General features: G+C 39.5%; 1 protein-coding gene across 2 annotated transcripts in view; it reads left to right on the top strand.

Annotated features, from left to right (window-relative positions):
• SUCO (SUN domain containing ossification factor) overlaps positions 1 to 24,220 on the top strand; it is a 71,802-nt gene extending 47,582 nt beyond the window's left edge. For both annotated transcript variants that reach the window (XM_054037597.1, XM_054037595.1), the window contains 10 exons: positions 1,511 to 1,576; positions 4,429 to 4,503; positions 8,490 to 8,586; positions 9,920 to 11,110; positions 12,430 to 12,517; positions 14,235 to 14,339; positions 17,187 to 17,341; positions 18,031 to 18,122; positions 21,591 to 21,646; positions 22,209 to 24,220. In XM_054037597.1, the coding sequence (XP_053893572.1) occupies positions 1,511 to 1,576; positions 4,429 to 4,503; positions 8,490 to 8,586; positions 9,920 to 11,110; positions 12,430 to 12,517; positions 14,235 to 14,339; positions 17,187 to 17,341; positions 18,031 to 18,122; positions 21,591 to 21,646; positions 22,209 to 22,655 (2,372 nt within the window). In that variant the 3' untranslated portion in view covers positions 22,656 to 24,220. The remainder of the gene's footprint in view (positions 1 to 1,510; positions 1,577 to 4,428; positions 4,504 to 8,489; positions 8,587 to 9,919; positions 11,111 to 12,429; positions 12,518 to 14,234; positions 14,340 to 17,186; positions 17,342 to 18,030; positions 18,123 to 21,590; positions 21,647 to 22,208) is intronic.
• Positions 24,221 to 24,522: the final 302 nt, after the last annotated feature.

Here is a 24,522-nt window from a genome sequence, read left to right as displayed (position 1 = left end):
GAGTGGGTGGGTGAGGTACTGTGGCTTGTGATGATACAATGGTTCCTTCCGGCCTTAGTCTATGAATCGGAGTAATGTGTCCATTTTCAAGGCCTGTTCGAACATCCCATTAGGCCTTATACAACCTACTGTTCTTCATTATAAACCTCTGCAGATTGTTCACTTCTGGGCACTACTGTCTGAGTTGGTGAGAATTACAGTAGTCTGGCTGAGCATATATACACCTCCAGCCATCCTCCCCAGACCTGTCACCTTGGATGTTGTGAGCATGCTTCTCCCTTTGTGAATCCTCAAGCCATCCTTCCTCCACACACAGATTCACATGGTGACAGACATGCTCTCATTTCAGGTGGTTACTGACCCACTCTGAGCTGGCAACCATACTTGCGATTACCTCTGCTTCAGATGCAAGCCCTGACTTCTTGCAGGACAGAGGGGAACAAAAGTGAGCTTAGTTTTGAAAGGAGGCAAGACACAGGAACGTAAATGAGAAAGATAAAATGGTGAGGGAAGGAAGACACAAAGCTGGTATTGCACATACAGTGAAGGAAATTAGACAAAGAAAATAACAAGAATGTATTTGGAGTAAACATTGACTATTTTCACTCAGCCCTGTGCTGAAGCATCCCATTTTCATTCTTAAAAGGAAGAGAAGTGTGGAAGAGGTTTTGCTTGGCTGAGGAAGACAGAAATGTGTGGGCATGCTCTTTCTCTTCCTACATCCCAGCTTCCAAAACATTCAGGGAGTAGCTCTGGCTTCTTCACTCCCCTCTCCAATCAGAAATGTTTGTTTTTCACTTCGAAAATCTAGTCATCTTACTTCGTAGGAGTTACCTGCAAGAGCTTCCTTCTGAACCTGCAGAACTGCCTTAAAAAGCACTATCTGTAGTTTATATAAAGGGACTGCACCCCTCAACTGTCTGTTCCTTCTTGGTCGCTGCAGAGAGATAATGGAACTCATTCTGTCATGTCTTCAGGCTTAGACATTTCCTTAGCCTAGCTTAAGATTTATTGTAAATCACTAATAGCTTGCTCCCATGTCCCTGGAGTCCACCGTCCCTTACCAGGACTCTTAGGCCCTGAGGCTTGCAGAGACTTCAAAAGGTGTTTCTCTTGCCTTGCAGTCAGCCCTGAAAGGGATGCCCATGTTTTGTGCTTCCCGTGTCTTGTTGAACCCATTTTTAACCAGATTTGTGGTTTGCTGTGCCTTTATTCCCTGGGTTAGGGGCGGGGGGGGGGGGGGGGGGGGGGGGGAGAGAAGAGATCTGAGGTTCTAGACTCCTCTGGCTTCAGTGCCTACAACCTGATACTCCAGTGAGCTCATTGACAATATCAGTGTCCTTTTAACCCCGATTTACAGTAACTAGGACAAACTAAAATTGAAGTTTATTTTTACTTTGTCAGACTCTTTGCATATAATGCAAACCCTAGACCTTGAGATGTATTTTCACTGTTCATAAGGCATGTAACTTTCTATTGTTGCAACAATATTTTCTTTCATTTTAAACAGATTATCCATTGGATTACAATACAGGGGAAGAAAAATCTTCAAAAAATCTCCTTGGTTCTGCTACTAGTGAGTATAATTGCATGTTTCTCAGAACGTTTTCATAATGCTGTCTAGTAATAAAATGTTTTTTTATATGTGAAAGTGAGATTCCACTTTATTGTGACACATTTATTTAATTGAATAATGGGAAAAATCGTGCTTTTGTAATTCAGATTTAGGGCAAAATTTTCAAACTCCTAAATGCCTTAGGAGCAGACTGAGATGAAGTGCCTAAGTCTCTTTTTTTGTAAATAAGACTTAAACTCCTAAAATACTTAAAGCATTTTTGAAAATTTTACTCAGTCCTTTTCTCTTAGCATCAGAGCAATAAGCATGTTAACTTAAATAAATGAAAAGTTGAATGTGACTTTAAAAAAAAGTCTTAATTGTTTTGTTAACAGTGCAGTAGAACCTTGATTATTAAAGAGGATAGAGTTACCTGAGCACCTGGCTAAAGGGAAAGGATAGAGAACCACTATATGTCTCTGAGCCTAAGTCTTTATGTGCATAGCATAGCTTCTTTATCCATTCTTAAACCAGTCTGCTTTTGAGGGAGCTGATGGCTCAGGCACTTCTTCTCACATTCTTCCTCTTTAACCAGTTTCATTTAATCTGGGTGACTGTACCTAATCTTCTGAAAATAAGTGAGTTTTAGTGAACTAAGGTGACTAGTCATGGCACTACTTCAGTTTTAATGGGAGTCCTCAACTTCAACTGCATTATTTTAAGATAATAGCACCAGTCATCCAACGCTTCTAGAATAATTGTTGCCTCATTGAGCTTGTTCCTGTCTATCAAGGTTAGTGATCTAGCTTCTGCATGCACAGTGAATATTACTTCTGCATAGTGCGCAAACAGGTTAGTAATCTTGTATCTGCATGGGCAAGCATTTTTTTTTTTTAATCCCACACTGTACAAGTTTGTAATGCTTGCTTTCATTTTTTCCTAGAATGTAGCTGTGGCTTAAGTATGAAAAGGTCATGGCCAGGAATGTTGCACAGTATCTTAGTGGGAAGGAATAAATTCCCAAACAGCAGTCTATTAATAAATGTTAAAATGCCAAATAATGTTGGGCTTTCAACTCAAAAAGCAGCATGTTAGTTTTCCCGATGCTGCCCCGTTTATCCTTTTACCAGTCGTTAGTCTTGAGCTTCCCATACCCAGAATAGTGTTGATAAACTACTTTAAAATATAATGCTATATATGCAAATACAGGTGTATGTAACTTAATACGACTACAACTTTGATGGTGTGAGAAGTGCAGTGACTTTCTTTAATGGATTTCAAATATGTTTTTAGAGTGTGTTTAGTATGCCAAAGTCTGTTTAGAAACCAGTGACTATATAACCATTAAGTACTCAGTAACTCTTACATAGTATTGGCTAGTAGTCTGTTTTTGAGACTGTCATTTTGAGACTGCCAGTACTCTGGGATAATCTGCATTCCTCCATTTAGTCAGTCTAGTACAATGCCATCTCTAATCTCAAGTAGTGAGGCTAATATCTATGTAACAGTAGAACCCCTAGTTATATGAAGGGTAAGGAGGGAAGCATCAGAAATCTGATTAGGGATTTGGATGATCATAAGAGCTGTCTTGCAGTCTCTCTGGCCATATTGACCAGGGCAGGTAGCTCTTGTGCCCTCACTCCTTCTGTTCTCATCATCTGGAAGATTCACAGAGCAACTTCAGTTGTCTCTTTCCTCTGTTTTACATGCCGCAAGGAATCTGGTTCAGATTTCAGATCTGAGCTGACCTATGTTGGTTATGATCTCTTATAAGGCACTTAGCAACTACAGTGGTAAGCATGGAATAAAAACTTTAATGAACAGATAAAATTCATGGTGTTCAGGAGGGTAGCTCTCTTGAGCTTTTTAGACTGAAAAAGCACTAGTCTAATCAATCTTACCAAAACCCAAATACTTTTCAGTAATTCTGGTTTTTTAAAGATCGCTTGATAGGATGGGTAGGCAATCAGAGTAAGAAATAAAAATGTTTTTTTTTTTTTTTTTGGTTCTAGCCTACTTGGGTCTTTTATTTGCTTTCACCTCAGGGATCTCTTTCCTTCTATCTCATCGAGGAGCTGAAAATGTTCTAGAGGACATAGAGGCACTGACAGTTGAGCTTAATTTACCATTGACTCAGAGGACTGAATTTTTTTGAGTGCTAGAGGGATTTCCACCTGGAAGCACAAGATTCAAAAGTAGAAAACCAATTCAATACTAATAATATCGCAAAAACTCTTACCTGGAATTCTGCTTCGCTGAACTCTTCTGCAGTCTGTAGTAGATCTCTTATCCATTGTGGACCTGTATTGAATCAATAGTTACAAAAAGATCAATAACCTTCCACCAGCTTTGATAGTTGCTTTCATGGAAAAAGTGAAGAACAATGTTTCTCAGCTCAGATGGAAGAGGAACATTTTGCCTCAATTGTAGTAGGATCTTTACTGCCATCACCATGTTATTTAGGAAATATGTTAGCAGCATGTTGTTTAGGAAACATTTTAATTGCCTTTTCTGCCAACATATATTCTTGAAATAAAACATATATATTTACAACTTCCTATTTTAAATATGGTTGGAAGCCATTGAGAGCCCCCTTTTAATTGAGAGCCCCACTGGTAAAGATTTGGCATAATTTTGCAAAATAACCTAGAAACCTATATTTGAAATTATGTCAAGCAGAAAACCCAACCATTTTTTTTTTAACGATGAGACAAATAAGGTGGGAGTAGGAGGGGATAGATGACTTGTTTGGACTGGAAAAACAAATTGATGGATCCAAAGTTAGTCTATGCAGATGGATGGGTAGATAATAGTACAGATTTCTTTGAGGATTTCTGGTCATGTCCTCTCTGATCAGTCATGTTTTTGTTCAGATGCCATTCTAAATATGGTGAATATTGCTGCTAATATACTTGGAGCAAAAACAGAAGAGATTTCTGAAGCTGAAGGTAAATGTTATTTCCTTAGATGCATTATTTGTTAATTTATTAAAAGATGCAGGATTTTAAACATGTTATAGATTCCTTGTTTCCCACCTTCATTCCTCCTAAGGACTTTGGGTGATCTGAGTGCAGAGTAGTTCAAGAGTGGAATGCACACGTGCAATCACTTGGAGTGCATGTGCCCCATGCACAGTCATCGGAAACTCTTCCCTCAGTGGTATCAGTCAAGGTGGCTTGAGCACCCCTTCCATCGCATGCTGGTATAAAGGGCCCAGCTATCTCAGAGACCCCTCACTTCCTTCTTACTGCCCGTGATGGTTGTTAGAATTGCTTGGCTGCCCTAGCAAATGCTCTGTGTGCTCATTGTAAATTCATTGTACAGTAAATAATTTTCTAGATTTTATAGTTGATCAGTCCTTCGTAGTGTGGATACGATTAGTTACCTTCAGTTCCCAGTTTTGGGGTTTCCATTTCTCAGTACTAAGGATGCCTCGGTCACCCGGGTTCAAACCTTGTATCTTTTGTGCTAGAGCTTAGCCGTCCTGAATCGGCACTGAGTGCTTCGGTGTCAGTTAGGAGTGCACTTCCTATCGTGCCCAAGACCTGGCACTGCTCACCCTCCCCAGTACCTAAAAAGAGGCATAAGACCACTAGACAGACCACAGAGAGGAAGATGGCCAGCACCAAATCCCCTAAGTATAGGGAGTAGAGTACAGCTGAAACCTAAGCACTCCCCTGCTCTGGTACAACTGAAACTGGCATCATTGACTCTGGCACCAAGGCAGGTACCATTGAGTCCAGGACCAAAAGGGCCCCTTCTGTGTCTGCAGTACCACACAATGACCTAAGACAATCTTGGTATTGATCAGGCCCGAGGTGGTTGTGGCAGCAAGAGATCTGCTGAGCCTATTGATACCATTATCCACGGCAGTACAGGAGATAGCGCTCCTGGTACTGGCAGATGGTGGGGTGCCAGTATCATTGGTGCATTACTTGGTACTGCAACAACCTCCTGTGCCTCAGACTTCCTACCCGTCGGTATTGTCGAAGGGGAAGCCTGCAATGTTGACTTCTCTACATTCTTTGCCAACTCAGCACTGGTCTCAGACACCATCACGGGCAGCACCCCTCTTGGTCGGCGGAGGGTGATTCGCTGTCCTCTGAATGAGAGACTGGTTCCTACTTTTCCTAATCTTGGAACCACTCACTCTATTCCCCACATAGGTGTTACTCCCCTGGGTTGCCTTTGAGATCCTCTGGGTGGAATGGGATTGGGCATCTGGCCAAGGAGTCACTGAGACCCACTACCAGCTTAGTGGTCCTTTCGGAACCTGTGGGGATTTTTCCCAGTTTCTATGTCCTACACAAGTTGTTCCTTCTCTGTGTACTTGGAGATGCATGGGGAGTCTACTTGCCAGGAGCTGCCTAGTCCTCAGTCTGGTATTAGGCCTAGTACCAGGAAAGGCAGAGGCAGTTCACAAGGAGCTGTGGGCTTCTGTGGGTTTTGCAACTCAGGATTGCCAACCAACAATCTCTTTTGGAACATTATAATTTTAACATTTGAGACTTCTTGTTAAAGGTTAAGGACATGTTGCTGGCGGATGCTAGACAGATGTTCTCTTTAGTTGATGAGGGGCAATCCATACTGAAGCTTGCTACGGGCTGAACTAGATGTTACAGACTTGGCTGCTAAGTTTTTTTGCAGTTTCCATGCACAGGAGCTCTTGCCTGCAGTCCTTGGGGTTTCTGTGTGAGGTCCGACAAACAATTCAAGACATGTCCTTTGAAGGGTCCTCACTTTTTTGGAACAGACAGACTTTAAGCTCCATCAGTGGAAAGATTCTAGAATTATTTTAAAGTTTTTGGGATTGTATGCTCCTGTCCCAACCAGGAAACTTTCTCCCGCAGCAGACCCACCATTACGCTGCTGCTCATCAGGACCTGCAAAGAGTGAAAAGTAGAGGTTATAGACACAAGCCGCTATGTCCTTTGGCTTCTACATCAATGCTTGCTCCATCTAGACCAGGGATGGGCAAACTTTTTGGGCCGAGGGCCACATCTGGGTGAAGAAATTATATGCAGGGCTGGGGCAAGGGGTTGGGATGTGGAATGTGGGAGGGGGTGTGGTGTGCAGGAAGGGGCTCAGGGCAAGGGATTGGGGCAGAGGAGGGGTGCAGGTTGTATGAGGGGGTTCAGGGAAGGGGGTTGGGGTGCAGAGTGCAGGGGGGCTCAGGGCAGGGATGCAGGAGGGATGCAGACTGGGAGGGGGCTCAGGGCAGGGGATTGGGGTGCAGGAGGGGTACGGGGTGTGGCAGGGGGTTGGGATGCACGGTGCAGCAGGGAGCTCAGGGCAGAGAGTTGGGGTGCAGGAGGGGTGTGAGGTGCAGGCAGGGAGCTTAGGGCAGGGAGTTGGGGGGCAGGGTGCAGGAGGGGTTCGGGCTCTGGCCCGGCGCTGCTTACCTAAAGCGGCTCTGGAGTGGCAGCGGTGCGCACCAGGGCCAAGGCAGACTCTCTGCACGCCTGCCCTGTCCCAGCCCCGTGCCATTCCTGGAAGCGCTGTGTCCCCTGGGGGCGGAGGTCTCTGTGTGTGGTGCCGTTGCCGTGCCTCCAGGTATCTCCCCTGAAGCTCCCGCTGGCAGCAGTTCCCCGTTCCCGGCCAATGGGAGCTGCGGGAGGGAAAGGGGGGCAGTGCCCAGAGGCAAGGGCAATGCCCTCTGCCCTCCCGCCCAGGAGCCGCTTCTGAGAGCAGTGCAGGGCCCACGGCAGTGCAGGGGCCAATTCCGCAGGCTGGATCCAAAGCCCTGAGGGACTGGATCCGGCCTGTGGGCCGTAGTTTGCCCACCCCTGATCTAGACACCCAGGGGTTGCTAAACCAGCATTTTGATGGGTGGCTCAAGGACGCCATACCAGTTTACAACTTTAGTGCTTGGTTCCTGCCTACTTCAGACCAATGGGTCCTAAGTTCTGTGCAATTTGTTTCTATCTCTTCCCCCTCCCCCCCTTCAGGGACCACTCTCTCAAGGGTTTCCTCATCCAGTAGGTTGTCTCCTTTGGGTGGGAGCCACAGAGGAGGCGCTGCAGTGTCTTAGGGGAAAGGAGTTCTGTTCCTGTTTGTTTCTAATCCTGAAAGCCAAGGGAGGTCTAATTTTAGACCTGCACCCCAATTCAACAGATATCTCAAAAAGCTACAGCTTTATATGGCCACCCTGGCTTCGGTTATTCCCTCCCTGGATCCTGCTATGCAGCCCTTGACTTAAGAAGCCTACTCTCATATGGCAATTTATTGAGATCACAGAAAATATCTGATTCATAATGAAACACTCTCGTTACCAGTTCACCATGTGGGTACCGCTGAGAGAAAATTTTCGAATTACTCTGTACAGCCTGTACACACACCAAGAATGGAATGAACATGTGCAACACATTTTGAACAACAGTTACTGTTTTCTCTCCTTTTCTGTGATTTCTTTCCCCATAGTGCTGCCACCATAAACACTGACTAGGGAAAAGATGCTACTGTGATTTCTGTGGCTATTCTTGATAGATTAAATAGCATGGAGTTCTGCATACCAGTCCAGATATCTTTGTTCTTTGTGTCTGCCTGATGTGGTCTTTAGCCTGTAGCTTTCCACAACCTTAGTTATAGAGACTAAAAAATCTTTCTTCTCCCCTCCTTCTCCATAGAAATACTTCAGCATATCTTTCATATGCAAAACCACATCAACAGGTGTCCAGTTCATCTAAATGTAAACCTAGAGAATCTGTATCTTGTTTATTTAGTGTAGTTTGTTTGTTTGATGCTACTAAACAAATGTTTTTAAGGAAAATAAATATGCCTGGTTAACTAGAATTCAGTTTTTTGAGCATACTGTACTAGTTTCCTGTTTTCTCACCCATTTTTATGCTTCCTTCCTGTTGACTTTTGTGGTATTCATGCAGCTCTCAGGAAGCTTATTATACTAATTTGGTTGTGGTTCCATATACTTTAATAGGAAATAACAGTATGTCTGAAAATACCACTGTTGCTGCCACTGCCACTTCAACAGATGCACCAAAACTGCCTGAACCAACCCTTCTTCCTTCACCAGAGTAAGTGATTTTGTGTGTTAAATTTAGTTCTAATGAGGTAGAGCTTGGCCATGACTAGAAATCTTCTGCATCAGACTGTTAGACTTAGGCCCTCATTTATACTAGAAAACCCTAATGTAGAGACACTTGCATTGTTTGAAACCTTGCCTATACAGGTACTTGGGCTTGACTTTAACATACTTGAGGTTCAGGTCTCTCATATTTGTTGATAGAGTTTTCAGAATGTAGTTACTGTGTATTGCAATAGTCTTCACTGCATGAAAGTATATGTGTAAAGTGATTTTTCCAGGAAAAGCTAAATTCTTGCTTGACTCAATGAAACCATTGTATTGTACCTTTTTTTTTTTTTTTTTAAACAGGAAGTCAAAGGTTCTGGGTCAAACCTGTATTTTGTGACCCCTGAAACAGTTGAACAAAACCATAGGCTGTAATTGGATTGTTTTACAAACAATGGACAATATTCTTAGGAAACATAAAATTTCTAAAAATTCAGCCCAGAGAGTAGACAATACATTAGACTAATTCACTTTCTTTTTTTCTGGGCCCTGGGTTCATATCTTAGCTTATCACAAGTGAATTGCAGTCCATACATCTGTGTTATGTTGGCTATTGTTGCAAAGAAACTTGTACATTTTGGAGGCTCGGAAGGCCATTGTTGAGGGGTTTTAGTTTTGAATATTAAGGAATTTAATTCTTGCTTGGCATATTGACACTTCAGATCAGACTCCAGACAACTTATTCTTTCTCCATTAATTACAACAATGTGGAATGGAGGTCTGCTTTGGAACCAAGCCTGGAATTCTTCTCCTCCTCTTTCTTCCCAGCCCTTAGTCAAGTTTCTCTGGATCTGATTTCTGCTCTGCCTTATTGTTGCAGGCTACCTCTACTCAGTCCCATGTAGAACTGGCTCTAATAGGGAAGACGAGGTTCTGTAGGTTCTGTGCAATTGATATGCTGTCCTATGGGTCTCCGGTTTGAGGAACCAACCTAGAAAATATGTATCCTGATACATGAAAATAAATTTAGTGATCTCCAAATTGACATTTGTCCATGGTACAAAGCCACTATGTGATTTGGCACAGTTTTCAATTTTTGTTCAAGAGAAGCCTATGTCTAGAATAGTCAGGGATATTAAACCAAGTAGGATTGAGATGTATTGCAGAGATAAATAAGTGATTTATTTAATTGTAATGGCTCCTGCTTATACTATTTCTGACATTTATTAACTGATATTAATCTTTCCTGAGCATCACTTTCATGCATTCATTTTTTTACAACTACCACCATATCCTACAAAGCTATATCCTGTGCTTATTTTAACTTCTGTTTGTAGGCTTGTAACTACAGAGATACCACAAGTAGATAAGGAACAATTAATCAAGGAACAATTAGTCCTGGAATTAACAAAGGAGAGCCCCATTGTTCAGCTAGTTCAAGAGTATGAAGAGGAGGCAAGTCAGTCAACGGTGACCCTGCTGCCTAGTGATGAACAAGAGGAAGAAATATCAACATGGTTTGAATCTGAGACAGAAATCTATTGCTGTGAGCTGGTGACAGTTTGTTGTATTTCTAGCTTTTCAGAATATCTCTATAAGTGGTGTTCAGCTGCAGAAGCTGTTCATCGACAACGTAGCAAAACTTCTGAGAGCAAGCCAGGGGATTACTCTGTTACCATTCAGCATTCACAGCCAGTTCCAACAGAATCTTTACATGTTTCAATAGACGAGCCTCTGCCTGAGAAACTAGACAGTGAAATTACAGGGAGAGTACCTGGATCTACTATTACAAGTGACTTAAGCAGTGTACTCCATGAGGATATCACTAACCAGACTATAGATTCTATTGAATTGGAACCCAGTCATCCTCAGACTGTCTCTCAATCTCTCCCCTTAGAAGTTACTTCTGAAATTAAGCCATTATCTACAATGGAGGTCTCCTTGGAGCCTACAAAACATGAGGCAGCACAGTTAACTTCTCACATAATTCCCCAAGAGGATACTGTTGAGATACATACTGAAGCAGAAAAGAAAGCTGAGAGTTCTGTTTCTGAGAAACATTCTGTGGTCTCTGAAACAAACATTGTCAGTGAATTCAAGGAGATCAGCACAAGAGAGACAGATTCTGTCCAAATCCTCTCAAAACCTACAGAGACTGTACCACAGCCTGAATACACAATGGCTACAGTAGGCAATGATGTTGGGGAAGCAAAAGTGAGTGCTTCAGAAATGCAGAAGCAAGTACTGTCTCCTGTGGTAGAATCTTCTGCATCAACAGAAATAAAATATGATGAGCAAACAACTGAAGAAGCTTTTCTAGCTATTCCTGTTTCTGGTGGACAGCAGAGAATGGCTACAGACTTCTATGCTGAATTGCAGAATTCCACAGATCTAGGTTATACTAATGGAAATCTTGTTCATGGATCTAATCAAAAGGAGTCTGTATTTATGAGACTTAATAATCGTATTAAAGCCCTGGAAGTAAACATGTCTCTCAGCAGCCGCTATTTAGAAGAACTTAGTCAAAGGTAAGACTCCTAATAAATTATGAAAATCTACCTTTATCATGTCTAAAATGTGTTTAACACGACACAGCCGATGATTAGAAAAATCTGTAGGCAACATGCTAACATGTATTTGAGTATCTGATCAGCAATGTAAAGTCTTTTTTCAGACAATTGAGAAATAACTGACCATTGATAGAAGCTGCCAAAAGTTTAGATTTCTGTATCTGAATTTTTCCCTATGTATTTCAAGCTGCCACTGAATTTTATATTCTACTGCAGAATATACAGTGCTCCGTTTTTAAGGAGTTTATGTATTGCCTGGGGATGTGCACTAATCCTTCTGCAAGCCTTCCAGAATAGGATCTGATCCTGCTGCCTCTTCAGTCAGTTGCAGAAGCATCCAGGCCTATAGTAATTTCTCTTACTAAGTGCGACAGTTTGGTGGCTTGTAATTCCTTTTTGGTTAATACAATAATGTTAAACTCCTGTGTTTGTGTTTTAAAAAGAGATGGATAGGGAGGGGAACACAACCTGCAGATTTTAATGAAGTTAGTATAACTATTCAATAGTAGTTATTTTTGATGCATGTATGGGAGTAAAGGTTGGTTAATCTTCTTGTTGGACACTAATTACAGAATCCTTTCTTAGTAAAGGCTATAGTTGTAAATGTTTGCATTTCTCCTTTTTGCTGCTGCCTCAACACTGAAAGTTTTTTGCAGTGCATTCACCCTAATGTATGAAGGGTGAATGCACTGGGGAGCAGGCTCAGTGGTTTGAGCATTGGGCTGCTAAACCCAGGGTTGTGAGTTCAATCCTTGAGGGGGCCACTTAGGGATCTGGGGCAAAATCAGTACTTGGTCCTGCTAGTGAAGGCAGGGGGCTGGACTCAATGACCTTTCAGGGTCCCTTCCTGTTCTATGAGATAGGTATATCTCCATATATTATATTATAATGTAGCTCCCATAACCATGCTTACTGACCCCAATCTTCTGCTTAGTGTTGCTTCCTGTGAGTCACTATTAATCAGCACCAACAGTAAGTAGCAGAAGCACCTTCCCACTCCAAACATTTCTGGCATACAGCCCATTGCTAACTCTTTTAATATTAAAATAGGCTTTAATTTGGCTCCTAAAAAAAGTGTTATCTGAGAATTAAACAAATAAAGACAGGAAAACAGCAAAGTTGTTCCAGACGGTGGGAAACTTCAAAGGAGAGGGGTTTTCTCCCTATAACTGGTGAGAGGGCAGAGAGAAAATTAGTACTAGATGAATGGAGGAAGGTGCTGTGGTGACAGTCTGTGAAATTGTAGTCTTTAATATGGAACCCAATTCATTTTATAGGTACCGAAAGCAAATGGAAGAAATGCAGAAGGCTTTCAATAAGACTATAGTAAAGCTTCAGAACACTTCAAGAATAGCAGAAGAGCAGGTACAAATTGCTTCTTTTTAGAAGTAGGTGACAGTATATCTTAACCAAGAGATCCTCAAGAATGTATAAAAGCTTACAAGGACAATGTCAGTATTTTTAAACTTTGTTTAGTGACTGTATTGAGCACAAATCTTTAGAAATAGTCATGTTTTGTTACTCTAAAACAGTTATGTAAAAGCTGCATATTTGATATTTTTCATTTTGTAATTATTGTTCTGTAATTAAACTTTAGGTGATTTCTTTTTCTGTAAATTCATGGGAAGCTCAGACTCTTTCCCTTCCATCTTAATTTCTTAAATTTATTTTTCTCGAAAAATAAATAATTGGTATAAGTAATCTGAAGGCGATGGATACGATTTTCCAGAAGGGCCTCCTCAAGGCCCATTTTCAAAAATTATTTAAGCTCTTCTGCTTCTAAATCACATAAGCATTTTTGAAAATTTTCCCTTGTGTTTATACAGATCTATACCTGATTACTTACTTCTTTTGGACTCTTATTTCCAGTCCTTATAAATGTAGGTCACCCTGCTTTGAAAAGGAATGAATTGACAGATGCTGTGAGAGGTGTTTGAGGGGCTGGGAACCCCCTGTAGATAGTCATGGTTGCGTAAGAGTTTCCATTCCAACTCCCTGCTTTCAGTAATTTAAAGTTTCTGAAATGTATTTCAGCTGAAATCTTCCAGGCTAGGTCTTGGTCCAAGAGGGACATTTCTTTTTAGAAAGTTTAAGCAAAAGTTTTGTTTGCTACACTGGTGCCTTCAGAAAGCACAATACACAAGGAAGGTGGATGAAAAAAGTATACTGGGAAGTCCTATATATCAGCCACATTAGATAAGGCTTTGCCTCAGACTTGTATTTTTTTTTTTTTTTTACATATGCTCTGCCTTCCTTAATGTATTTAGAGGGTGAAAATTGAAACTGCTTGAGCATGCTTTAAATTGATTCAGTAGTCTCCCTACCCCAAATGTACTAAAGTAGTTTGCAGAGCAATTGGCAATGCAAGGTAATAGAAGCGATGAGACTTCAAACACAAGGTTTTTTTTAAACATCCTATTTCCACTAGGTCCTTAAGCATTTTAAGCATCATCTTGTCAAAATGTAGTTCTTGACAAGTGACTTATCAGGGATAGGATATTTATATTGCTATAGTAACTGTTAATTTTCCCCCTGAATTTCAAGAGTTCTAAACAATGTATCACAAGTATTATTGCCTTCAGACTTTCACTGGAAGTCTTTTAACTACTGCTATTTGAACACATGTTAAATCCCATTTAATGAACTTATTATAAATAAGATACATTGGTTTCATTTTTGTTATGCACTTTACAGAAGGGAATAGTTAGAAATCATCATAGTGGGATGTATAGTATAGTATTACAAAAGATTATTGGATGCAATTAGAACTCTTAGAACTGCTAAAGATTTTCAATAAAGCTTTTCATGCAGAAATCTGACACAGCTAAAATGTTGCTTTTACTCTGCTTCAAGTGCTATGTAGAGAATAGCTTTCTGCATTATAGAATAAGATCTCCTAACTACTGTAAATGTTTTCTTTGTATTTAGTCAGCATGTAAGCAAATTTTTCATAAGCCTATGGCTCTGTAGTGTCTGCCTTCGGGGATAAAATGAATTATAATTTGATAAATAGTATGGTACATGTTAGCAGAATCCCACATACTGAACTAAGTGGGGATAAACCAACTGTTTTTAAACACAGGATCAGCGGCAAACAGAAGCCATCCAACTGCTACAAGCACAGCTGACCAACATGACACAGCTAGTTTCCAATCTGTCAACAACTGTGGCTGAACTAAAACATGAGGTAATTAGAATTTAACAATATGGCATGAGACACTTTTGTATAAAATATTTCTTGGGTTGTTGGTAGCTGAGTCTTGCTGGGGTACAACTGAATCTGCAAGGAGTTGCATGTAGCATTGCTTTCAGCCCCCTTTGGCTGCCAGCCAAGTGTTTAGTCAGTGTGAGTTTTCTTGGTTGCAGCAGTACTGCTAATAAAATAGCTGCTGAAATATGGGGAAAAGGGGCTGGAGGAGTATAGAATGTAGTAATGGGTGGAAGATTAGGTATTAGGTTGACCTAATACCTGGAGCTCATGCCTTAATGGTGAGGGCTTTTGGTCAAGTGAGGTGGAGAAGCAGCAGCTCACTCTCTGATGCATGGTGCCTCCAGCTAAAATGAGACTAGGTAGCTAATATTTAAATCTTTGTCTTGATGAATACCAACAGATTCCAAGAAAGAAAACCAAAGCAATTAAAAGCCATTTAATAAAAATGTCATAACTAAACTTAAAACCAACACTATCTATTCATTTGTAGTTATTGACTATCAAGTCATTGATTTGCAGTATCAAAAGAATGAAAGGGACTTTCAGAAGTATGCGTGGTATTTCTTAATCTGCATAGAGACAACTGGAAAAGTGTTAGTTTACCTTTTCATCATACTGCTGCTAAGGATAAATAAAAGACTAATATTTCAGCTTCAAGGCAAATGAACAAGAAGATAAGAGAGGAAATAACCATTTACAGTTATTCTCCAATCTTTGCCAAGAATTCAGGATTATTAATTATTCTGTGGATTCCCATAAATTATAGTGTAGCAGAATTACTGGGCCACATATAAAGTTTCTGTAATGGACCAAAGGAAAAAGTTGAAATTCCATGGAACACCCCTCCAAGATATTTGTTTAATATCAACAGTCTTCAAGGGCCATATTGCCACAGCTGTGGTCAACAGAGGCACTTGAGCAGGATCCCTGTTGTTAAAGAGTGGGAACAGCAGGCAGGGCATTCAAAAAAACCCAGGTGGAATAATTCCCCTTTGATTGTAAAGTAATGCCCTTGGATTTCAGTTTTTTGGTACGATAATAGCAAGCTTAATAAAGTTTGTCAGCCAGTGATCTTCAGAATCAAGCACTATTTATAACGTGTATACATTTAAAAAAAAAAAAATCCTCCCACATAGATGAGGCATGGTAAGGTATATGACCCTTCAAAGTTGATTGACCTTTTAAGGGATCGGCTTTATATAAAATAAGATTAACCAGGTTCTGTGGAGTAGAACAGTGGTTTTTTTTTTTTTCTTCACAGAGAAGATAGTTTTATATTAAAAATGTTCTTACATATCTTAATTTAGGTTTCAGATACATACTTGATATGCTCTTCATGGGAGAAACTATAACTCCATCTGTTTAGAAATCACCTAACCTACTATGAGGTCTATTACAATTTGAAAAATAAGCATTTGTTTAATATAGAAGATAGTATACATTTCTGTTAATGAGAAGTTGTTGTAATCTGGGCAGGGTATTCAAATATCTCTTCAAAGTTGTCCTGAAATTCATAAGAACATAAGAGTGGCCACACTAGGTCAGACCAAAGAGCTATCTAGCCCAGTATCCTGTCTTCCAACAGTGGCCAATGCCACTTGTCTCAGCGGGAATGAACAGAACAGGTAATCATCAATTGATCGATCCCTGTCGCCCATTCTCAGCTTCTGGCAAACAGAGGCTAGGGACACCATTCCTGCCCATCCTGGCTAATAGCCATTGTTGGACCTATCCTCCATGAATTTATCTAGTTCTTTTTTGAACCCTGTTATAGTCTTGCCCTTCACAACATCCTCTGGCAAAGAGTTCCACAGGCTGACTGTGCGTTGTATGAAAAAATACTTCCTTTTGTTTGTTTTAAGCCTTCTGCCTATTAATTTCATTTGGCAGCCCCTAGTTCTTGTGTTATGAGTATGAGTAAATAACACTTCCTTATTTACTTCCTCCACACCAGTCATGATTTTATAGACCCCTATCTCATTCCCCCCGAGTCGTCTCTTCCGAGCTGAAAAGTCCCAGTTTTATTAATCTCTCCTAATACAGAAGCTGTCCCATACCTTTTCTGAATCATTTCCAATTCCAATATATCTTTTTTGAGATGGGGCGACCACATCTGCACACAGTATTCAAGATGTGGGAATACCATGGAGTTCTATAGAGGCAATATGATATTTTCTGTCTTATCTATCCCTTTTCAATGATTCCCAATGTTGTGTTCGCTTTTTTGCCTGTTGCTGCACATTGAGTGAATGTTTTCAGAGAACTATCCACAGTGACTTCAAGATCTTTCTTGAGTAGTAACAGCTAATTTAGACCCCATCATTTTATATGTATAGTTGGGATTGTTTTCCTTAGCATTTTGTTTCCCAACATTTACTTCTTGTTGACATCCTGGCAGTTGCCAAACATCTAATAAAGGCACATTGATGAAATATCTTAAGGCCATGTATGAATGTGAATGTGTTTGAACATGTCTTTAATGCAGCTAAACTTTTATCTGATCTTAGTGCTGTAAAATGTACTTTGAAAATGCTGGGTATACTGGCTTTAATGGCTGTCAAACTTCACTGGCAGATACACTTACAGCATATTAAATGCCAGGACTTGACCTGTTGGCTAGATAGCAGACACTTAATGTTGAGAAATGGATATTATGAAGTGAAACAGAGGGAAAAAAATTGCTGGAGTTGATTTGAAAACTGATCTATTCATTAAAGTTTACATGAAGCTGAACATGTTCATGATGTAACTGCTAGCTCCATTGTATTTAAACTCCTCTTATTTAGTCTTTAGTTTTTATAAATAAATCCAATTATTTTTCAGGTGTCTGACCGACAAAGCTATCTTGTGATTTCTTTGGTTCTCAGTGTCATCCTGGGTTTGATGCTTTGTATGCAGCGTTGCAGAAATACATCTCAGTTCAATGAAGATTACCTCTCAAAAATCCCCAAAAGTAATCACTACCCAAGCCCCAAAAGGTAATCCCTGACATTTTAATCAATTCTTACAACATTATATTTACACTTTATCTAGCATTTGATAGTTGCTCACTTACTCTATTTCCATCCAGTTGAATGATGTTTGTCCAGTCTGTGCTTTTATGTAAATTCAGAAGTTTGGGTTCTGATAAACAAAAGGCATACCCTTTAACATCTAGACTTCTATAGAAGAATAGTTCCTGTGAAGGAGTTTATACAAAGTAGCACCTTTTATTTGCAATAGGGTCTAACATCACTAATGTAGGAATGGGATCAGATCCTGGATGTGGAGAGAGCACTGCATCTCATTCTCCAGCAGCTTTCTTTGGCCATCAGAAAGAGCACCACTGGCAAAGTCCAGAGCAGTTTTGAGAAACCTTGCCATGGGGAAGGCTTGCTGCAGTGTGAAGGTGTAACACCGACAGAGCCCGGTCGCCAGCAGGCGGAATCGAACCTGGAATGTCTGGAGCTAAATGCATGAGCTAAAAGCCACATGGCTGTTAATTAAGGCTGTAGAGCAGACTCATTGATCTCTCTCTCTCTGTGGTCTTGGTGCTATGAGATGGGACAGAGCACCACACCCAGGAGGTGTATGGGTTACAAAAATATAAGGAGTGGTAATGGGGGAAGTAAGTGTCTCCCAAGAGAACTCTGGGAAACGGAACTTACTGTGTTTTTTGTCATTACAGATGTTTTTCCTCCTATGATGATATGAATCTGAAAAGAAGAACTTCTTTTCCACTTGTCAGGTCCCAATCTTTTCAACTAACTAGCAAAGAAGGTATGTTTCATGTACAGCTAATTCTTCCTAGTAGTGGTTGTAAAGTCTGTACCATGTGAGTTACGCATTTTAGATGTAGGATCATGTAGTTTGTAAACCAGTTTCAAAAAAGGTAATCAAGAAGCACTCTACTTGTACGCTACTGAAGTCTATCACTGTACATTGGGAAATACTGAATTGAAGTGTTTTTTTTTATAATCTCTAAAACAGAAATTTATAAAAGTTCTCTGAGTTCAGTGCAAAAAAATCAATTGTTTAGGGTTATTACCGTGGAATTAACACAAGCTTTCATTTGAAAAAATAATCTTCGAACATTTTACAAATGTAAACAAAATGCTAACTACACAAGGTCAGCCACCTCAAGAGTAAAAGCACTTTATTTTTAATATTTTAAAAGCAAACACTAATGCTAAACAGATTATTTAGGAAAGAGGAGAATAGCAAGCCATTGAAACTGCAGGGAAACTTTAGATGGGCAAAATGTAATAAAGTTAGAATTTGGTTAAGACACAGGGTCTAACACTCTTACAGAAATACTTTGATATTTATAAAGATAAAAGGCAGGACTTTGGTTTTAATGTCTCCTCCATCTTTGTACATTTGGGGCATTAGTTCAAAACTGACTGAGCGCATGCACCGTTTGAAGCCGCTAGCACAGTAATCCATTGGCCTGACCTTGTTTAGCTAGAAAGTGGAGGTCAGTGCTATGTGATACTACTGCACTATATGCTCACTTTAACATAAGACTCCTCAGCAAGCCAAAAAATTTTAACTCCCTTAATCTTGGAACTTTTAAAAAGGAATACAAGGAATGCTGCATGCTTTACTTAAAAAATAAATAAATAAAAAGAGAGAGAAACCTTTTTGGCATGAGTTACACAGCTGAATTTGGAGTTTCAGAAGTAGACAAGCCAATTCTATAAGGCAGTCATGAAACATTTTTTTTCCTGTAAACCCTGAAATATAGTACTTAAGTTTTTGCTGTTCTAGATTAACATTGAGTTGGATTTCCATTTTTTGGTAGCAAGTGAATACTCCGATACCAGACTAGTTAAAAAAAATTCTCATTTGTCTTGTTCGTTTTTCTATGTCAGCATAGATATTGGCCAGCAACTATATTTCCAGTCTCTTTTTTTAATCCCCCATTTTAGTGTACATAAACCTATGTGGAAACTACTTCCTGCTTCAGGAGCAGTGTGTCAGAAAAGAAAAGAGTAAATCAAGAGAGTCCAGTGGTTAATTACCAAGCCTTGAAAATAATCAAGTGGGGGTAGAAATCAGACATTGCAGACCTGAATTCTTACTCTAAATTAAATGGAGAGCACGTTTATATTTGGGAGTCTTAAGAAACTGCATTCATTTTAGAATAGTATTGTCAACATTGAATAAACGAATTGTGGTTCAAAGAATATTGCCAAATATTTTTAAACTAAATGAGGGCACAGAATATGTAAACTAATCTCCTATATAAAACCTGTGTATAATTGTAGACTTAACTTGAATTTGAGTATTGTTATACCTAGTGCCTAAATGCTATGGTGGAAGCTTAATTTTTTCTCAAAGTCCAAGATTTTGTGAAATGTGAGCCTAAATTTAAGCTCCTAAATAAATGAGTACACAGCAGCTCCCATTCAATCCATACTTCATCAGAAACGTGCACTTACAGTACTCCATACTCTGCAGAGAAGAATGTGTGTTGTTAAATCAGGCATCTGGTTGAGTTTATATAAACTGGGGGATACTAAATTAAAAAAAGGTAATGTTCTGAGAGATATTTTTTTTTCCATTCTTTTTGAGGTCCTTGATGATACTAAGTATACATTTACAAACCCCTGCATTACTTCCCACCAGCAATGGCCAAGCAAAAATATTGTAAACATGTTTTATTTGATATGTTCAATAATATAATATTAAATACCAAGGACTCTGCCATAGTTAGATTTACACTTCATATCTCCTAAATTTGGGGTCACTGTCTTTAAGGAGCTAACATCATCTGCACTTGGTATGTTGCTATTTTTGAAGGATCACTTCCCCAGATCACGTATCTTCACTCTCTAGCACTCCAAAAGCGGGGGAAATTAGCTCATAACTAAGCCATATTATTCTAAGAGGAGCTCTGGAAGGAAAAATCTGAGCCTGATAGAATGTTGACCTTAACTTTAATTTACACTTGTCAGTATCCACAACTCTCTATGCACTGGCATGTTTACAGTTTGTGTGTGTGTATCTGAAAAAAATAAATCCAATCTAAAATATAGCATTCTATAATATGTTGATTTGTAACAACCCTGAAGGAGTTTAGGTTCCGAAAACATTGAGGAAAATGTTTTGGGTGCCCAGCTTGAGACCATTTAAAAAGATCATAACTCTCGGTGGTGCTGAACACAGGTCTTCAAGTGGCACAAGCTGAGCAACCAAAATATTAAGGCATCCAAATTCACTAGTGACTTTGCCTCTTTCACAGATGAAATCTTTTTTCCAGCTTTCATGTTAAAGGAAAATGGAATCCAATTTCCTCAGATCAGCGCCCTGCTAAAATAAATGAAGTGCTTCTAATCGCCAATTAACAAAGAAATTGTGCTCCCCCCCCCCTTGTGCTTATAGTATGAGCAAAATCACTTCAGATTTTTTTCTACCTGTGTGGGCCAAAAGAAACCACACAAACAAAAGTGAGAGTGAATTTCGAAAGTGTAGTTATATAGACCACCTAACGCCCAAATTACTTTCTTTACTAATATCCTACATGTTTGGTGTTCTACACCTTTGTGCTTGGCAGCATGATAATGAAAATATTGAAGGCATGGTATGCTGCTGTCGTGTCAGTCTGTTTCTTACAGCCCTAGGTACACATTGTGATGCCTCCAATTATATCCTGCTATACACATGCTTTCTGTTACGTAGCATTAACTCTTATTTGTGATGTAACCTTTTCCAAAATATTTCTGCAGAAGAATCTTTAGTTATATGGTCTTTCAGCACAAGCAAGTTTGTTTAATACTGAGCTTATTAGGAAGATGATCAGTGAACTTCTGAGGAGAATTGTGCAAGAAAGCCAGAAAAAAGCACCTTTATTTAATAAAGAAATGCTTAAATCTGCCCCAAATACAAGGTCCTTGAACACTCCCCTCTCTTCCCTCTGAAAATATATTCTGCAAATCTTGCCTGTGGTCTAATCCCTCAAATGAGATCTGAAATTGCAACATTATATAATTGGGTAGAAATTAGCTACTCTGGAGAGAGAACTTTATACTGAACGTTTTGATGAGTTTACTTTCCATGCACATGCATCTTGTTCCTATCTAATATCTAATCCAGAGTATTAAGATGTATGCATGGAAAGCAGAATAATAGTCCTTGGGAGGAGGAATGAAATCTCCTATATAGTTTCATGGTTTTAGAAATTAGCATCTGTGGTTTCAGTTAAATTTTATTGTCCTTTCATATGTAGCCTTTCTTTTCTTATAGTGGATCCAGATGACTTCTACATTGTAGAACCTCTGAAGTTTTCACCAGAAAAAAAGGTATAGTAGCTTCCTTCCAGTTTTTGCAAGAAAAAAGTGTTTTGAAAACCTTACCAGTAGATGGTGCTTTTGTCGGTCACTTATCTACAATCAGGCTTGAAAGAATTAGGTTTTTATCGGTAAATGTCAGTAAATACTGATTACACACACACACACACACACACACACACACACACACACACACACACACACACACACACACAACATTTACATCAATGATAATAAAAATTTACAGATAGGCATAGCAAGAAAAATGCTGCCTGAGAACTTCAGTTTGATTAAAAGATATTTACTTTGTGTATTTTGCCATGTGATGATGATTTGTTTTACAGTTAAAGCTTTAACTTTTTGAATTTCAGCATCTACAATCATTACAAAATGCTGACCCCCTCCCCATAATTTACTGCAACTGTGAAAATTTAAATAAAAATTTAAAAATGCTTAAAATAAACATCAGTATTATCTATCAATTACAAGAGTTCTGCCAAGCCTATGTATTCATACTTGATATTATTTCCTGTTTGCGTTGCACAATCTAATTGTTTCCTTTTTTCTGCTTTAGAAGAAACGTTGCAAATATAAAAGTGAAAAGATTGAGACTATCAAACCAGCATCAGAGCCTCTGCATCCATTAGCCAATGGGGAAATAAAAGGAAGGAAACCCTTTACGAACCAGAGAGATTTCTCTAATATTGGAGAGGTATATCACTCCTCATATAAGGGTCCTCCATCTGAAGGAAGCTCAGAAACCTCATCACAATCTGAGGAATCCTATTTTTGTGGCATTTCAGCATGCACAACTCTGTGCAACGGACAGACCCAAAAGACAAAAACTGAGAAGAGGGCTTTAAAACGAAGGCGGTCTAAGGTTCCAGACCAAGGGAAGTTCATAAAAACTCTAATACAGACTAAGACAGGGTCAATGCCAAGCCTGCATGACATAATCAAAGGAAACAAGGATATAACAGTAGGAACACTTGGTGTCACAGCAGTTTCTGGACAAATCTAAAACTTGTCGAACTTCTCATACAGGAGATTTTTTGTTCATCTGAGAACAGTCTGTATCTTGTGGGGGAGTGGTGGGAGAAGAGATGAACTAACTGGAAAGTATTCAGAAATTATGGTTTCTGCCTCTTTTAAATAGATGGGATTGTGTCAATCTTGGTTATGAGTTTCAGCTTTACAAGGCTGACGACTTCCTATGTGGACAGCTTAGGGGTGGGAGGGATCATTTTATAAAGCTTTTTTCACAATTACTGGGGCAAAGATTGTTGAAGCCCAGTTTGTTGGGTGGAATAGGGATAAAAGCTTAATCCTCTTCCTTTAGCTTTGTTCCTATTTCTTGCACCTTCCCGTATTTATGTGCCTTTTGTCTATTTATAATGCCACTGGAAGAGGGAGAAAGATAAAACTGTCATTTGATTTCTTTTGTAACTTCTCTCGCTTTTTTGAGGATGCAACACTACAGTGCTGTAAAAGGACGTGTTGGCGTTCAGCTGGACTCAGTAATGTGGGCTGGATACTGTAGAAATACTAACATGGTAGACTTGCTGATTAGATCTCCGTTTTGAAAACTCACTTGGGGAAAATATCTTGTTAGAAGGATTTGTAATGCCATTAATTGCATTTTTAATCAATTTCAGATGTGTATTTTATTTAGATGCATTAAATTGACAGCTGTACAGTAGCACTCACTGTTTGTGAAGGATCTCATACTGACAAACATGCCTTTGTTTCCCAGACTGACTTTTGGAATTCTCTGTTACGATATTTAACCAAAAAGGATTGATGCTTTATTTTGGTCACTCTGTTTTCTGTTCTAAGAATTTGGAAATTGGGGACTATCTACAAGGAGAAATGTAAGGGTGACTAGGTACAGCTGCAGATATAACTATCCTAACCAGTGCTGGGTACAAGTGCACATGACAAACGAAAGTGAGTTTGCCAAGCCTTGAAGTCTAACAGCTCAAGTCTATTTAAAAGTGGATATTTCCATAAAGTTTGCTTTTGTATTGGCTAACACATGTGCAGTGTGTGTATGTATGTATGTATGTTTTGGTACTTTCATATGAGTGTTTTTTATTTTGACCATGATTGTATATTTGGATAAAATAGAATGTGTGACAGCATAAAATGTTGTGAATGTGTAGCTGAGTGAATGGGACAAAAGGTTTTCCTTTTTGAGAGGAGTTATAGGTTCATGTTGTAAAACTAAGTTAACTTATTAAGCACTTTTAGTGGTACCCTTTTTTAAACAGATCGAATGCCTTTTCTGGGTATTGTATGTAATGTGACTTATTTAAAGCCTTTGTTTTTGCTGCTTTCATGTTAGTTTATAAATACTTTAAAGTGATGTACTTTTAGAGTCAGTCTGCACAATTAGCCATTCAGAGCACATGGATCTGATTGATAGAACATGTAATCAGAAAGAGCTTCAAACAAGAATGAAGAAAAAATGTTTATACTATCTGAGTGCAGCATACAACATTGTGGAACAAGAATATGTAACTACAGAGCTGTAGTGCCATTAGAAACTGTGAATTTCCAAATAAATCTGAACACTTGTCTTATAAATTTAGTGGCATTTCTTTTCTTTTATAAATCACATATTAATGGGTTGAAGCTCAAACTCATGAAGCAGTGTGGTTTAGTTCATAGGGCACTGGACTGCGGCCCTAGGAAACCTGGTTCTTCGAGTGCTTGCTCAGGTCGATTCCATTCTAGGTGTGTGCGCGTCCATGTGCACAGTTGTCAGAGACTTTTGTCTTAGCGGTATCCGTAGGGCTGGCTGTGGCGCCCCTTTGAGTGCCATGCTCATGTGTCAGTATAGGGTCGGCGGTGCCTAATATGCTCTCTTAGTTCCTTCTTCCCGCCCA

This window comes from Malaclemys terrapin, chromosome 8, assembly GCF_027887155.1.
Source record: "Malaclemys terrapin pileata isolate rMalTer1 chromosome 8, rMalTer1.hap1, whole genome shotgun sequence".
NCBI lineage: Eukaryota > Metazoa > Chordata > Testudines > Emydidae > Malaclemys > Malaclemys terrapin.
Note: the sequence above shows the minus strand (reverse complement) of the source record. Positions and strands in the feature narration are given on the sequence as shown.